The sequence below is a fragment of the Actinia tenebrosa genome, unplaced genomic scaffold, assembly GCF_029948245.1.
Source record: "Actinia tenebrosa isolate PJP-AT-01 unplaced genomic scaffold, QUT_ActTen_1.0 PGA_scaffold13__45_contigs__length_12533684, whole genome shotgun sequence".
Lineage (NCBI taxonomy): Eukaryota > Metazoa > Cnidaria > Anthozoa > Actiniaria > Actiniidae > Actinia > Actinia tenebrosa.
This window is the reverse complement of record NW_028292573.1, coordinates 10,073,614-10,090,622: the sequence shown is the minus strand read 5'-3', so window position 1 is coordinate 10,090,622 and position 17,009 is coordinate 10,073,614. Positions and strand designations below refer to the sequence as shown.

General features: G+C 37.9%; 4 protein-coding genes across 4 annotated transcripts in view; 2 read left to right on the top strand and 2 right to left on the bottom strand.

Annotated features, from left to right (window-relative positions):
• The window catches only part of LOC116295353 (kinesin-like protein KIF13A), a 34,421-nt gene extending 31,741 nt beyond the window's left edge, over nt 1–2,680 (bottom strand). Inside the window, exons 1-3 of the mRNA XM_031703143.2 lie at nt 2,449–2,680; nt 2,272–2,344; nt 1,031–1,043 (exon numbers count right to left, since the gene is read on the bottom strand). Coding sequence (XP_031559003.1) covers nt 1,031–1,043; nt 2,272–2,344; nt 2,449–2,500 — 138 coding nt within the window. The 5' untranslated portion in view covers nt 2,501–2,680. The remainder of the gene's footprint in view (nt 1–1,030; nt 1,044–2,271; nt 2,345–2,448) is intronic.
• A 3,436-nt stretch (nt 2,681–6,116) lies between these two features.
• LOC116295348 (uncharacterized) lies at nt 6,117–8,403 on the top strand. Its single transcript, XM_031703139.2, has 3 exons — nt 6,117–6,549; nt 7,418–7,555; nt 7,923–8,403. The coding sequence occupies exons 1-3, from the start codon at nt 6,363–6,365 to the stop codon at nt 8,354–8,356; spliced, it is 759 nt and encodes a 252-aa protein (XP_031558999.1). The 5' UTR covers nt 6,117–6,362; the 3' UTR covers nt 8,357–8,403.
• A 2,025-nt stretch (nt 8,404–10,428) lies between these two features.
• Nucleotides 10,429–11,511, top strand: LOC116295347 (prolactin-releasing peptide receptor-like). Its single transcript, XM_089028762.1, has one exon. The coding sequence runs from the start codon at nt 10,429–10,431 to the stop codon at nt 11,509–11,511; it is 1,083 nt and encodes a 360-aa protein (XP_088884888.1).
• An 838-nt stretch (nt 11,512–12,349) lies between these two features.
• Nucleotides 12,350–16,916, bottom strand: LOC116295350 (uncharacterized). Its single transcript, XM_089028611.1, has 5 exons — nt 16,652–16,916; nt 16,345–16,404; nt 14,982–15,215; nt 14,420–14,575; nt 12,350–14,073 (listed from the first exon to the last, which is right to left on the bottom strand). Exons 1-5 carry the CDS (start codon nt 16,811–16,813, stop codon nt 14,017–14,019), a joined length of 669 nt encoding a protein of 222 aa, XP_088884737.1. The 5' UTR covers nt 16,814–16,916; the 3' UTR covers nt 12,350–14,016.
• Between the last annotated feature and the right edge of the window lie 93 nt (nt 16,917–17,009).

Genomic DNA, 17,009 nt, shown 5'->3' with positions numbered 1-17,009 from the left:
AAATTAGGCAACTTCCTCAAGAGATTTGCTACCTATGAGGCACATCTCAGCATGTTAGTCTGCTTGCTATGCTTGTAACATGTCTTGAATCAACTACTCTAAATTGAGCATGCATACTATGACAGGAATTAGGAGTCATGTAGTAGTTATGAGATCACATTTCTGGTTTAAAGCTTAAAAATTTTTGTAACAAAATAAATGAAATTTTAAAAAATAAACTAAGCATGGACAAGTGCTTAAAACTGAAACGTTCAATGGCTTAATCCTTATTATTTCATATATTTCATGCACAAAGCGTTATCTGATTTGCAAATAGAAAATAACTTATCAATACTGAAGACAAATTTCTAGAATAAAAGAGACAAAGATCTAAAATGTTTTCAAAATTTTCATTCTTATTTTCTTGACTTTTAAAGCCTCATTATAGATATGAATTATGGTACTGTTAAAAGAATGGGCTCATCTGTTTAATATTTTATGCTTGAGAGAAGTAGATAATATGAGTAAAAAGAGCAGCAAGATAGGGGGTAAACAATTACATATTGAAAATATAATGGTTACAGGAGCTGAAAACAGAAATCGTTGGAACAAACAACATATTATATAAGCAAACATCAGCAAAGCCAAACTTTAATGCACTAAAAACATCAATAGAAGATACCAAAACGAAATTTAAAATCTACTGTAATTGTAATATACTGTGCAAGCAAGTACATTTAGTAATATAAAACAAAACTTGACCATAAAGTTATCTGGTTATCTAACTTCTCATAATATATTTTGAATATATTTTGTAAATGAAATTGGAATTCAAAAGTTCTATAAAAAAAGGATCAAAACCTAGTATTGAATAACTCTTGGTAAAGGCTTTTGTTTATTTATGACTAGATAATTAAACCCACATGAGCTAGTGTAAATTTTGTAAATACAGTTTGTTTTCATAACATTGAAATGAATGAACTATGTCATACATCAATGTAAATACACTTAAAATTATCAAAGAATAGTGAATGGGTTAAAATATTCTTACCTTAGATTGCTTCCTTGATTTGTTTCAAATACACAGTGCGATGATAAATAAAAAAATGCAAAGAATAATATTAGTATCAATGAATGAAAATGCTTTTAGATTTTAACACTTCTTGGTACACATAATTTATAAACTATATGAAGGTACTATTCCTATTGAATTGTTTATATGACCATTTTCTTAAGTGCATAGAAAACAATCAATGAAAAACGCGGAGGATAATTTATTATTAGTGGTCATTCAAACAATGTACATGTAGTTGTGTCTATGTATGGTTGGAAAAATAAAAGAACAAGATGATTTTTGAATAAAGGAGTTGACAAAGTATTCTATAAAATGTACAGATATTAGAGTGAAATGTTCATTTATTAGAAATAACTGTTATAATAACAAAGCATACTCCTGTAGACTTCAACGCTTCCTGTTTGCTCATATATTACAAAGTGTGAAAATTTCTTAACTTACACATAATTTAGAGCTATTTAATACTATGGTAAAATCTAGTATCTTACTGAGATGTAACTACGCCTTTTTAGAAAATCATTATTAAATTTCTTCAAATATTAACAATGGTTCCAAGTGATTAGAAAAGATTAGAAATCTTCGTTGAAGTTTTCAAAAAAAGTACAATTATTGAAAGACGATAAAATTATGAAATATCGGTTACAGAAGCACGTAAAGAAAATACTCCAGTATTTAGCTTATTTTAGATTTTTGTCTTTCATTTGAATATGTCCAGGATTTAGATTTATGGTAAAGAAGACGAGATAGGGTTGATATATTGTAGGAAACCATCAAAGCCCGATACTAATATTGTAGTTGAATTTATCTTCTCGAAATCCATTCTTATCATACTATATTCTGTTACGACAAAAATGATTTACGCAACACTTATATATATAACATCTATTTGTCAAATAAAACCCTCCTAAAGAAGAACCAATGGACGTTAGACTTAAGAATGAATGAAACTCCTTCGAGTAAGAGAAAACGTAGTAAATTGTATATCTTGAGAGAACTCCCTCGAAATTATTCCAAGATTTTAATGCTAAAACCGTGATTAGATCGTCTGCACACCATGGAATATGATTCAGCAAGAATTTAAAAATCAAGAGGAAAAGATTCTGAGAAAAATAGATAAACCTCAGGCTTAAGTATGAAGAAAAACATTTGAAATGACCAATGATTTTAGAAAAAAAATTATAATAATATAAATTATACAAATAAAATTAGCTACGAACTTGTCTGGAGAATGAAGTACAGTTTGATTTCCATCCACCATATCAACCACGACTTTATCTCCAAGGTCAATCTCTGCAAGGAAAAGAGAAGAATCAGTAAAATACAGCAAATGTATATGAATGTTTCAGCTTTGGAAAACTTAAACCATTGATTTTAATTCACAAATGAACACAAACCTCGCCGGTTTAATGGCCGAACTCTCACAGCCACCTTGACTTTGGAGCCCATTTTATCTGCCTCTAGTTATTTAACCAAGGATTTATAACGACAGACTTCAAGTATGGTAGTATGAAATTTTTACTCTTCATTCCTTGATGAATGTTCTTCATTGATTATGACCTCAGTGGTCGATATAGCGAAAAATAACTCCATCACATGTCTAACGCCGCCATATTTCCTTTTTCTACAAGTAGCATCCGGGAACTGCCTATGCAAATAAAGGGCCAGTCACCCGTAGTCGAGGACTGGAACACGGGTACCTGATACTTCGTTTATTCGATCCCGTTTTTCTTTTTCCTTTCTTTCCCATAATTTGCTTGATTTTCTAAAATTTAGATTACGATTAAGATTCGAAATTTAATGAGGAAATAAAGACAGAAAGATAGGGGGGGGGGGGGGGGGACCAGGGAAAATAAAGAAAGAAAAAGGGGTAAAATAGCATTAATCTCATACTAAAAGAAACTAATTGTATTTCAATATCCGGTAGTACTATACTACACTTAGAAAAGCTGCCAATCAAATGTTCATGCATCAGTTCGACAAAAATAATGATATTTACCTCAAATCTTAATAAAAATAGATGACTAGGAGAGAATGTTCGTTACTAGGCAACCGTACCTGCATTACCTGGAGAGAGTACTCTGAATATAAAGAGCATTTAACTGGTAAGGTTAAGAGAGAGACATTTGTATTCTTTTCTCCTCTTGATTGTGTTCAAAATTATTAAATACATTCAAATTTCTTTCCTGGCTCGCTCGATCAATAATCTAAGGCTTCATCAAAAAAAAACTTGTGTTTGAGCAGCTCGGGCCAATCAAATCTCAGAACAAAGCTGGCAATTATTTTACCGGAAATGAAAACTGAAAATGATCGACTGAGAGACAATACCAATACGTCTTTGAATAATCCGCGCTTATCAGATATGTATGCCAGTAATCAGTCAGGTAGCTAAGTTCTAAATTGTGCCTTTTCATGGTAACAACGTTTAAGGTGACTGCCTACTTTTGGAAAAAAAATATTAACCTTTTTTTAAAACTTCGATTTTCCGAATTGAAATTTAATGCTGATTCCAAATCTGGAAAGAAAAAATTGGGTGTCCCCAGCTCGTTTTCGAGATAATCAGCATTTAATGGAAGCCTACGCGCGAGCTTTTTGGGCAATTAAACTTGCGCCACCGGAAGTGATTAGAAAAAATTAAGATTCATAAGATCATAGTTATTAGCATACTATATGATTGCACGAATGACGGCTAGTCAATCATTCTACAATAATACGCGGATATTTTCGACAAAAAGACAAAGAGATACATTGATTTGTCATATTTTGTAGTTTCGGTGCTCTTTAAAAATCTCACAAGTCGAACAAAAATCTCTACAAAAATCTATTTTTTCGTGTTAGAAAAATTAACTTTTTCTAAAATGTTGATATAACCTAGATTTTTAGGAGTTTTTTCCGGAATAAGCTATTAAAAAAATTGAGAATCCCGTGCAAAATTTGAGGGTTTGCCCTGTTGAAGCTCAAAACGCGTATGGTTCTTCAGTACTCTTGTAGATTTTTCAGCGGTTTTTGAGAGCGCGCACATCGTGGGCTCAAATCGAACGTTCAAAAGTAGGCAGTCAACTTCTATCTCTACTGACTTAGACCAGCTCAAGATGCAGGGTTTCATTGATTCAATATATATATAGACCTTTATCTCGAATTCGCTTCGAGTTTGGACTTGATGCGGTTATATATACATTCATTGTATTTCGTGAAGTCCTACCCTGCGAGCAGAGTCTCCTGCGTATAGGAGTTAAAAGGAGACTCTGCTCGCAGGGTAGTGAAGTCCAACCTCCACTCTTGGAACATTTTTTTTTTTTGGTCACTCAAGCCAATTCGGTAAAGTTATATTGGCGATGTTTTTTTCAATATCAATAGATTCAATCAGTTGTTGTTGTTGTTGTTGTTGTTGTTGTTGTTGTTGTTCTTGTTCTTGTTCTTGTTCTTGTTGTTCTTGTTGTTGTTGTTTCAATCAATGTCATGCATGTATATTTGAAATTCAGTAATTAATTGAAATCAATCAAGTTATATTAGTTTTGCGTACCGGCCGGTTTATGATTTGCCGTTGTTGTGCGTGTTGACGTCATAACCCTCTCACGATGCGTCTTTCCCTTTTTCGATAATCTACAGTCATCTTATGCTGCATTCATTTTATTATTAGCTTGACTGAATCCACAGTCTTTTTTATTTTGTATTTTATCATTAGCTTGCCTGATTGGCAAGTTTCTTTATTTGCTTTAGAAATGCCATGTACCTGATTGGACTGGCCTTAGAAGCCCCTCTCGTGGATGTGAAGATTCAAAGCCGCTTAAATGATTATTTAGTGACCCACTGACTTTACGTGGTAGACGTGACTGGCCGCTTTATTTATCAATTGATCATTTCTTCTTCTTCTTCTTCGTCCATTGAAAATAAACAGCACGGTAATCGTAATACCCTGCGAGCCATAAAGGTCATGATCATTAGGCGACTAGTTAAACTCCTTATATATAACGTGCACTGAAGAATTGCTGTAGTCTCGTGAGAAAACAGACGTATTTTCCGTCGCTACCCCCAGCCGCTGGGAATCAAATTATTTTTTCCTTCGTTTTTCATTGGCCGAGACAACTGCAAATAACTGCCTGCAAATAATATTATGCTCATGCGCTTTACGATGCAAAGCCGTTTCGCTGAATCTCGTACCCAGATCCTGCGTTTCTTCTGGCCTGCGGCGAAAAACTAGGGCTCTGGCATAGTCCATTTTTTGAGACCAGGATTTCTTGGACTTCCGGTATAAGAGCGCTTACGTTAAAAGACTTGCCAAAAACAAAATACACGTTCCCGATTTCTGATTCTTATTTCGGATCGGAAATAAAAACAGAACTCTGTTTGAAAGCATGATTTTAAATGATTAAATTTTAACTTCCCGAAAATTGCGCATGCGTCAAAAAATGGATTATGCCAGAGCCCTCGTTCTTCGCCGCAGGCCAGAAGAAACGCAGGCTTTGGGTACGAGATTGTGGATAATCCATTTTTTGGCGCATGCTTAATTTTCGGAAAGTGAGATATAGCCAGAAGAAACGCAGAAGAAACGCAGGCTCTGGGTACGAGATTGGCTGAAATAATACTCTGCTCTTAAGCCAGCAAAAGTCAATTGCTATAAAAACTCATTTTTCATAAGAATCATCCATTCTTGGAATAACCTAACTAAAGTAGTTGAGGCCGACATTTTTTCCGCATTCAAAAACAAGCTGAAGGCTTATTTAAGTATTTAATTTATTATTTTTATTTATTTTCAAAGTCACACATCACAATGACTTCAATAATTATATCAGTATACAATACGTACTATAGGCATATATCATTTTTCTCTAAAATTAGTGATTTAGATTTAGATTTCATCAGAGTATTTATGTTTATTGATATCACACCGCTGCTTTTGTTTCGTTTGTATGTTTGCATTTAGGGAGTTTTTTCTACATATAGCTAACCTCTAAACTTCCTTTCGGGCAAGAGTACCCCCCACCCCGGGGAATCGAGTAACATGATCTGATATCCTTGATCCTATCGTCACTAGTGCTGACAACCATTCCTAAAGAGACCAATGTTTTGCTCTGAAGTCACTATAATTCTCTTCAGAGAAGAAGACTGCTGTGACTTCAAGTGAACTGCAAAGTCAACATTGAAATATCTTGCCACGCAGAACGTCAGCATATTTGCTGGAAAACTCTCTGTAATGAGATAGACTTATCAAGTTTAGTAAGTTAAGGGTCGTTTATTAAGTTGTTGGCTATCAGAGCATATATATATTGATAGTATCAGTCTATCAGCCAAGTCCATCGATATCAATAAAATGGCTGCCCAACAAGAAAACTGCGAGGAAAATCTCCTTCAAAGGATTAGTACAACAGGATGGTGCAAGAGATCTAAAATCTTATTTGTAGCTGCTCTGCTGTTCGTCGGCTTCTGTACCGGACTCCTTACGGGGGTTTTTCTTACAAGGAGTTCAAATGAAGATGAAGCCATCCAAGACAAGAAAGGTATATATACACTCGACGTACGTAAATATCTTGCGCTGGCGTACGTACGTGTGCCTTATTTATGCCAGGCTTGTCATGGCTAAATGTTCCTTAGTTTTATTTGTTATCTCATTAATCCACATTTCAAAATTATGCGTCTTTGAACTGTCAAAGATAAAATATTTCAGGTAAGCATATATGATCTTTATAGGACGGATCTCTAACACTGATCACATCTAGAAGGATACATATACACTACGGTGACGTGGATCGATCACCAGCTAAGATAGAATCGCCTTTCATCTGTCATCTAAGTCTTTAAGAACCATGTTAGATGAACACCAGTTTTACTTCAGTCGAATGATCTCGAATTCTGCCCCTTCTCTAGTGGTTCTCGAAACGATACGGGTTTTAATTTTCCACCCTTCGCAAAACCTATAACGTGCAAAATGAGTACAAATATAATACAATTAGCCATGCCCTGGTATGAGTCAGCCCAGCCAGTTTGTTTCGAAGTTCGTTCTATGACTTAACAAGGGCGGATCCAGCCAAACTTTTACCACCGGGGGGGGGGCTAATTCAGTTTCTTCCATCAACACAACGGAAAACGATTAAAAGAGCATCTAATTCTTCAGTTTTGTTTTGTTTTGTTTTCTGCTGAAGGGGGGCTTCAGTCCCCCTTTGCCCCTCCCCCTGGATCCGCCCTTGTTAATAACCATCCATTGCTTAGATCAGCCCAGTTCAAAAAACCAAGAAGCGAGCATACAAATCCGAGGAAAAGAAAGAAATGCATAATTTCAGTACAGCGGCGTAGGGAAGGATGGATTAAGGAAAATGGGCAGCTCACCCTTTTCCAAACATTTTGCCAGCTGACTTTTTTAATATCTAGATTCTTCGTCACGAACACGTCGAGATGCTGATAGCAAAGGTCTGTCAATAGAAGACGTGCATATGGCGATCAAGCTTCACCTGAAATCCTTGAAGGCGTCAGACATCTGTAAGCCGAGAGATACTATTTGTTTACCAGGTTTGTTTTAATAGTAGTCCTTATCAATCATGCATCCCGTCTCATTTTATTTCAGAAAATCAGCCATACCTCCATTATTCCTCCCTCCCTCCCTCCATCCCTCCATCCCTCCATCCCTCCCTCCATCCCTCCATCCCTCCCTCCCTCCCTCCCTCCATCCCTCCATCCCTCCATCCCTCCATCCATCCATCCATTCATTCGTCCGTCCGTCCGTCCGTCCGTCCGTCCGTCCGTCCGTCCGTCCGTCCGTCCGTCCGTCCGTCCGTCCGTCCGTCCGTCCGTCCGTCCGTCCGTCCGTCCGTCCATCCATCCATCCATCCATCCATCCATACTCACCGCTTCATTCTTTGCAACTATATGCACGCAGGACCGAAAGGTGAGCCCGGCCTGCATGGAATTCAAGGACCGCGTGGCAAAATTGGCCGTAAGGGAGATATAGGTGATCAAGGACCCACTGGGGTCAGAGGAATGCCCGGTCCATCTGGTCCATCCGGTACACCAGGAATGCTCGGACGACCGGGCAGACCTGGAGAAAGGGGATATCAAGGGATTCAAGGACCGCCAGGCTTCCCCGGTGCACCAGGATTAAAAGGACAAAAGGGAGACAAAGGTCATAGGGGAAGACGAGGGCCCACCGGTGAACGGGGCGAAATAGGACGACGTGGATATCCAGGAAAACATGGACCTAAAGGAGAAACAGGGGCACCGGGTATGACAGGGTTAGCAGGTGTACCCGGGTTCAAAGGAGACCGTGGTATACCCGGTAAATCTGGAAAATGTAAATGTAGGGGATTGGGATAAAAGCTGTTACGGAAATAGACTTTTGCCATAAATAGTATTCAAACACATTTAATCTAAGCAGTGTAGTGAATGTTTTGTTACTTTAGCTTTACTTTTAACTATCCAAGAACAAAAAAGTGGATTCACCATTTGCAAAAATATAGATTGGACTTACTTTTAAGTGCCAAATACTTACCCCTCTCAACCCCTCTGTTTCGTGTGCACGCTCTAGATCTCCTGGGCCTAGTTGTACGAAGGGTGAAGGGTGATCCGACGGATAAATCTTATCCAGTGCGGATAAGTCTATTCGATAGCAGCAATCGACTTATTCGCAGGATAAGGATTTATCCGACAAATAGCGCTATTCACCCTTCGTACACCTTCCCTTTGGGAATGAGATTGCTTCAGAAAGACTGTCCCACGTTTTCAACCAAAAATGTAGTGTTCAAAGTTCAAGTAGATTTTAAGCTCGAGCCTAGCTCGCTCGCTTCTCGTCCAGGAAAAGTGCGGAGTGCGCAGAGTCTGGAAATATTGGGAATTAGCCCACACTTGCTAGCGACAAACGTTAACTTTACGCATGATCGTTTTCTCGAACTCAGGAATTCTTGGGGTGCAACCACACGACTCCAAATCCCTTGAGATATAAATAACAATGAGACAGTCGGCATGTTGGTTGATCTAACAAGAGAAGCTAATGAGAAATTCTTTGTTATCGTCAACCATTATGGTGGCTATATGATGTAACATGTACCCCAATCATATTAAAAATTGCACGAATATGCTTTTGCGAGCCGCCCAAACTCCATTTGACTAACGCAAGTTTCAAAAAAAAATTGTATATTACAATCGCAATTAAATAGTTTAGAAACAGTTTACGAGCAAAAGCAAACCTTTTTCACTCGGAATAAAATAGGAACCCACTTTTTCTTTTCTATTTCCTATCTGCCAACAGGCTCCCGATGCCTATTAGTTTTGAACAGGAAATTGCTAATAAGTGTATGAACAAGAGGACATTTAGAATTTATACTGATACGAAATTTGTATTTACATTATACACCAAGGGCTTGAACAGCATGACATTAAAGACGTTAACTAAAATCAAATATATCAAATAGCTCAGAATTATCAAGTGTTGTATCTACTTATTAGAGAGCACAAACAAGACTGATTACTTTAGCTTGTGATTGGTCAACGAACTGCACCAGTCAATCAATCACATGGGTTATTCATAACTTGGTGTTAAATTACGAAACGCCCTTATTGATTCAGGTGTAATCGCAATTTGTATTTTCATGAATTAAGCTGAGCTTTTCGGAGTGTTTTAGGGCTTCAGCTTCCTTATGTAGACTTTAAAGCTTTTGAATTTCAAGTTGTACAGAATATACGAAGTGAGAAATACGTCGCTGGCAATTGTGGAAACGAAAGGCTTGCCGGATTTGACAAGACGCATTACGAGGAAAGTACCATTTAGCTTTAAATCATTTACAAGAAAAGAACTTTGTGTTTAAAACTCGAGTTCAGATGAGCTGTTCAAGGCAAAGAGCAAGATATATAGATAGTACGTGGGGGCTTTGTTGGTGAAATTTGAAGAAGAGAAATCCTTCTTGAGGGAAAAACATCTGGTACGATGTTGCAAGTTTTGATTTTTCTGTAGCCGGGTACGGTTCCAAAATGATTCTGATTGGAAGGGATACAAATTCATCTGAATGTAAGAACAAGATATAAGTATATCATATATATGCTCTCTAGCGAAAAATATATAAGTGACAACTGAAAAGGAACTTATAAAGAAATTATCTGGAATCAAAAGAAAAAAAGACTAAAATTTGGTTATATAATGGACACATGAAAACAGCTGCGGCTTCCTACAGAGCATTGTCAGTCTTAGACTTGACGTTATGCTTGAATTCGAACCCTTAAATTAACGCGCACTAGCCAGACCACACATTTTCCAATCAATTTGAGTACTTTTATCTTGTGTTTCACTGGAAACTTTAATTTCGCGCTGTCAGCTTTCGCTGTATCCGGTGGCGCACACTGTGACTGAGTTTGGGCCATTTTTGAGTGTTCGAATCCTTCCTTCAGAAGCAAAAATGTCCAATTCACAAAATGACGACCGCGTATTTTCAAACATAAGTACACAAACCGAACAAGATAGCAAAGAACACTACCAATATAGCAACTACGGTATCAGCGGTCAGGGAAGCAAGATTGAACACATTATCTTAACTTGTGCGTACACCATTGTCATCTTAGCAGGACTAATTGGTAACCTGCTTGTCATACGAGCAGTCAAGATCAACCAGTCAATGCACACGACTACAAACTTTCTTATCGCCAATATTTCAACTGCAGACCTCATCACAATGTTGTCTTGTCTTCCTTTCGTTATTTTGAAATTCTATAGCCACCCAGATGGAATGGTTGGAAAAATGGTCTGTATCCTCATCACGAAGAATAACTTATCTTGCATTACCTTGTCGGTATCGATCATTTCGCTATGCATCTTGGCCGTGGAGCGCTACCATGCGTTGATCAAACCAATGCAACATCGATTGCGAATGAACAAAGACAATGTTTTATACGTAGTGTTTGCTATATGGCTTTCTTCCGTGGTGATCGCTCTTCCTCTGCTTATATACACCGACTATGACCAACAGCTTCATCGCTGTCAGTTCACTTTCAGTTCTCAAGTATACTGGATTGCAGTCGGTACCGTAACTTTTCTCATCCTTGTTACCATCTGTTATTGTTACTTCAAGGTTTTACGAGAAATTTACCGCAAAAGGATACTGGGGACAATACCAGGAATAACGCCACAAACACGTATCAATGAGGTCAGAAGTAGAAGGAAACTTGTCAAGCTTTTGCTGATACTTACATGTGCGTTTGTCTTCTTTTTCACCCCAAGGCTTGTCTACCTGTTTTTCGCATCGATGATACCAAATGACGTTCGTTTATCATTTCGTAGATTGTCATTCTTTCTAATTGTTTGTAATTCCTGTGTGAATCCTATCATTTGCGCTTTTCAAAGTGAGAATTATAGAAGTGCATTCGAGAGGATGCTTGGATTCAGGAGCAGACGGATCGAGGTTGAACCGTCTTCTTTTTCGATGAGAAGAGTGGAGAGACAATTGACTTTTAAATCTCTTAGGTTTCAGGAATCTCAGTGTTAATGCTTGAGGAAATGATAATCGAAGAAAGACTGAACATTATCAAAGTAACAACAACAAAGAAATTCCATGCTTTAATCAAGAAGAGGAACTCTCAAAAATAGAACAAACTTCGGCAACGAAATATCGGCAAATTAGAATCAAAGACAAATAGCATACATAACAGCATTAACAACAGAAGAAACACCAACAACTGCGTCAATATGAACAGCAGTAACAATAGCAACCACAACAACGTAACAGAACCCACTCGATAACAACAGCAACAACAGAAAAAACAACAGTAGCAGCAGAAGGAAGAGCACCAACAACCGCATAAAACAAGGCTAATAACAGAAAAGAAAGGAAGGAAGGAAGAAACAAAGAAAGAAAAGAAAGAGAAGGTGGACCCAAATACAGGTGCATTTCCCTGGCAATCACTTCATGTTGTAGGGCAAGAACAAGGTATGACAAAAGAGTTTTATTTCCAAAAGAAAGATAACCTTATTTCTTTGCCTCACAACGAGAATGCCATAAAACCCTTCTGGACGGAAATTAAAAGAAAAAGAAATAGGGAGAGAAAATTAAAATAGCCTATTGAAAGATGATAGAAACCATCTGACACAGCAAAAGGTATAAGTTTTCATAACAAGCATGTGTCAGTTCATGCTGAACAGGTTAGTTTTCTATGCCAACAACTCGCCATCACATGTAAACTGGACCTACATTAGCGGAAGCAACTAGAATATCAAGTGTAAACAGCACAGATATTCAAATCGACAGCGCAAGCCTGGACTGAATACACGAAAAAAAACATATTGATCGGCGAAAAATTAACAACTGCAAATAAAGACGACTAGACTGAAAAGGAATCATTTATTTATTTATCATTTATTATGGAATTATTATAGAACAATGTCGATAATAAGTTAGTCACGCCCTTGGTGTAAGTGTTGTGATTGCTATCAAGTTTTTCGTGTCAACTAAGAAATCATAATTAATTAAAGAATAAATCCTAAAGCTTAAGATTATGATGCTTTGTGGAGGGTGCAAGAGAAAAACCTTAGAGGTTAAACACTAGCTCTGGCACCCTAAAATGACACAGAAGAAAACAGCAAAGAACAGAGTGTGTAAGGTGTATAAGGTGTATAAGCGAAGAAGCGAATAGGACTAAGCTAGGAGCGTATCCAGATTTTTTCCCCTTTTACTACAGTGCGGTTTTCGATATTCTGCAAACTCTGGCATTTTAGCGCCTTGCTGAGAAGTTGGTTTTTCACTGCCGCCAGTCAAGAACATAAAAGGTACAGATTGATTACTTTTGATTGACGGCAACAAAAAACCAACTACTTCAACGTGCAGCTTGTAACTATTGCGGAGAGTTCGCAGAATATCGAAAACCACAGTCACATAGCATGCACCAGGATCTTTTATCAAGAGACTACTACATCATCATTAGTCTGAACTAAGATGAGAGTATGTGGACCACGTGGCACTAATGAAATAGTAGAAGATAATATAGGTAAGTTGTAGTGCTTGTATATTTTAGCCTGTGCTATACCAATGAGTAGCGTACGTATCCGCCCTCGAGAAATCGTGTCGGTATCGTGGTGTTTTGAGCAGGACGGGGACCGAGAAGAAGGATTCCCTCCTTCCAAGTCCCCCGACCAATCCCAACGATTTCTTGAGGCCGATCATATATACGTAGGCTAGAAAACAAGCTAAACGAAGCAGTGTGGAAAATGACGTCATAACCACCAAAACGAAAATCGGCTAAATCAACTAACTTCGTATTTTTTGTCAAAAGAAGGAAGGAATCTGAGTCAGCAAACTAAAAAGCTCTATCAGTAGCAAAACGTTAACGCCGGTCATCATCAATTTGACTCGTTACCGGTACTAGCGACCTTATAGATACGAAGACGAGTACGAGATCGAGTACGAGTACCAGTTTTAAAATTGGTCCTGTGCACGTGGTTAACACTAAATCGTAGTCGTCGATTTCCCATTTTTTACCATCTGAAGTTTCAATCTACGTACACGATCACGACTACAAAAAGATAGTGCCTCTCTTTAAAAGTTAAACACTTGTACTCGTACTCGTTCTCGTCCCGGGGGGGGGGGGGGGGTACTCCCCTATTTTGCTATACGGGTATGTGCCGCCCTATAGGGCATGGTTTTTCGGCTTTTGGGTCTGGGGTAGGGTTAACGATTTGGTCGTTTTTGTATGGCGAATAGGCTACGCTTTCTGCCGACCAAAAACAATAAAAATGTTAGTAAATATTGATCGCAATCGATTGTAAAACCGTATTTTCCGTCTTTTAGTCTGGGATAGGGTGTACGATTCTTAGTTTTAGTCTGGGGTAGGGTATGTAAAATCAAAATTTTAGGTCTGGGATAGGGTCACGGTTTTGAGGTCCTGGCGGCACACCCCTACCCAAGTTGGGGTGGTAGTACCCCCCCCCCCCCCCCGGGTTCTCGTACTCGTCGTCGGATCGAAAGGTCTCTAATATTAAGCAGGGACTTAACAATCTTCTAGCTATGAAGAGGAACCTTGGTTTGGCTTTGTTGCTGCTGCTGGACCGGAGGATTCTGTTGAATAAAATAAGTAAATAAAAGTAATCAGATGTAGATTGGGTTAAGGGTGTGTCGAGGACTCAGGATGCATGTGATCATGCCAAAACCGAAATAGTTAATTGCTTCATTAAGAAATGTAAACTAACTGACAATAAAGATCTATTTGAGCTTGCTACGATAAGAATACTTTGACCGAAAACTCAGCGAACGGCAGGGAGAAGCTTGAGTTCTACAAATTTCAATCATGTAGTCCGTGATTCTTCATGACAGTCACGCATAAATAGCGCATAGCGCTTGGATCTCATTGCAGAAGAAGCTGACAGTACGAGCAATACTGAAAATAACGCCCACAAAAACTTACACCGTAATGAGGTGGAATGCCACTTTGTTCAGTCATGGGTCCACTGATTTGGGCAGGTACCGCCACAGGGTTCCCATCAGGTCCCTGGATGATAACGTATCCAGCTGGAGGACTTCCGACTTGTGTTTGCATGTAGACAATTTGTCCGACTGGTACCTATTTATATAAGATAGTATTTGTAACTTTAATCATATACTCTACAAATATATTTTAAATTAATCTTTAGTCATGATAATCAAGTAAATAATTACTACATGATTAGAATAAAATACTAGTAGTTAACCGTAGTAAACACCAAAGGGTTCAAGGCTTCGGAATACGTGTATAGTCTTACGATAGTTTGTTTTATTCTTGAAGGGTGTTTTCAGATGCACATCCGGCCTCCCCTTTAATTACCTAAGTTAAGAGCATAATCTTTAGCACCATCAAGGACCGCCCGTGCCGTTTGTAATTTGGGATTTTAACGGAAACTCCCTCAAGTCCATCTCATGCATAATACAACGTCAAGAACAAAATTGACAGTGTACATCCCAGATTCATTTACACCTAAATTTACACTCACCGTTTGTGGTTGTCTACCACTAAAAGCCACACAGCAACAAACAGACGCCCAAATCCCGATAGCAAACTCCAGAATACTGAGGATCAGGATCAGGATGCTCATCACATAATCTGTCCCATTGTAATAATGTAATAACTGTACCCATAAAAAAATGGCAATTGAAAGAGAGTACATAATGATCATGGCGGCAGCGAACACAGTCGATGTGATGGAAAATCCCAAGTAGACACCAATCTGAAAATAATTAATATTAAACGTGTCAATATTTTTTTTTTCTTATTGTCCGGTAGCCAATGTCAACGAACTCCCGTTTCGAAGACAGTGTTAGCATCGATTTCGTTTGATACGTGGAAGTTCGAAGTGTTTGTATTGTTGAAGTTTCGTATTCTCGTTCTATAAAACGTTTTGCACAATATTTACCACAAATTCATGCAATAGAGGCTTTGCACCATCACATGGTGGCAGCCATGACAGGAGGTACAACAATAGAGTTACGTCTTTAATTCTCCCCTGGAAAACTGAATCCTTTCTCTGAATCTCGGAATATTGAGTCGGCAACAAAATGGCATCTGCCGGCAATCGTTTTGCTACAATTTCCGATGAGGAAATTGAAAAAATGAAAGTAAATGCCATTCCTGAATGCTAAAAAGGCAACGAAGTATGGCCTAAAAGTTTTGCTTAAAAGTTTTGCTAAACGTTTTGCGTGAATTTGTTTCGCAAACTAAAAGTTTCTGTTAGTTTGTTTTAATTGAATTATTGTATATGAAAATAAGTTACTCTTTACACAAGTTGATATATGCTAAAACAATTATTCGCCTCAGGCTCAGTGAATATGGAGAATATTTACCTCGCCGCTCGAAGACTAGCGTCTCGGTAAATATTCCCGATATTCACTTCGCCTTCAGCGAATTATTGCTAAATATATACACACACACTTGATTGCAGAAAGAATACTAAATTACTAATGTTCTATTCTTGTATGACAACGTTCTTGCAAGTAGGTGTATATATTTTTTTTACATTCTCATCTCGCTGAATCAGAGGGTTTAAAATTACTACTAAATCACGATAGTCTGGAAAAAAATTCTTGGAAGTTGAAAGACTATGTTTGAATAAAAGAAAAACTGCAAGCGATGGAAAAACACCTTCGACACATCAGACTGTATGGTGTTTTTTATGAATTTATTTATACCATATTAAGACTTAACTTATTCAGTTTGCTGGCGAGACTCGTAAATTGAAGGTCGGAGAAGGAATTGAAGGTTAAAACCTTCGATTTCGACGGTGTACTAGCGAGTCGGCTGGTCACAGATATGTGCTATAACACACACAGATTTTTTTAAGATAAGTAATGTTCTCTTACCATGGGTTTGAATGATGTTTTTATTTTCGTGAAGATTCCAAGTAAGCCTGTGATGCCAATCTAATTAAAAAGGAAAATAACAATACGTCATTTAAGGAAAGTACATTCAAGAAGAAACGGCCTGCAACCAAGTCGGAGTTAAAAGGGCAAGGAAATTTGCAGAACAGAGAACGACTTGACATGAAAAATTGAAGATGCAGGCAGCTACATTGGTCTGTATTCTTGCCCAAAATGCTTCTTGATTTTCTCATTTTGGGAAATTAGAAATTAAGATATAAAAAAAAGTGTTTGAGTGGTTCGTACTTACCCATAAACCCATCCAAATAGCAATTACAGGAATGGATGTTAGTGTAAGACGGTGGCGTTGATCTGCTGAAGCTCGCTCACCTATGCCAAACATAAAACAGAAGCTACCAATTATCAGCTGTATTATTCCCGACACCAGGAGCTGTTTACGAGTTGCATTCATCGTCAAGAGTCTCTTTCTTTTAACAAGATATGAATCTGCTAATAGAACGGATCGATTCTTCTTCGACTGAATGTGTTTTGCTTGTGCTTCAGCTTTTTTTTTTTTTCCGCGTCGAGAAGAACGTCATTATATTTCTCGATGTGTGGTGACCCTTGTCCAAAAGTCACGCTTGTACGTACGTAGAATTACCAAGGAA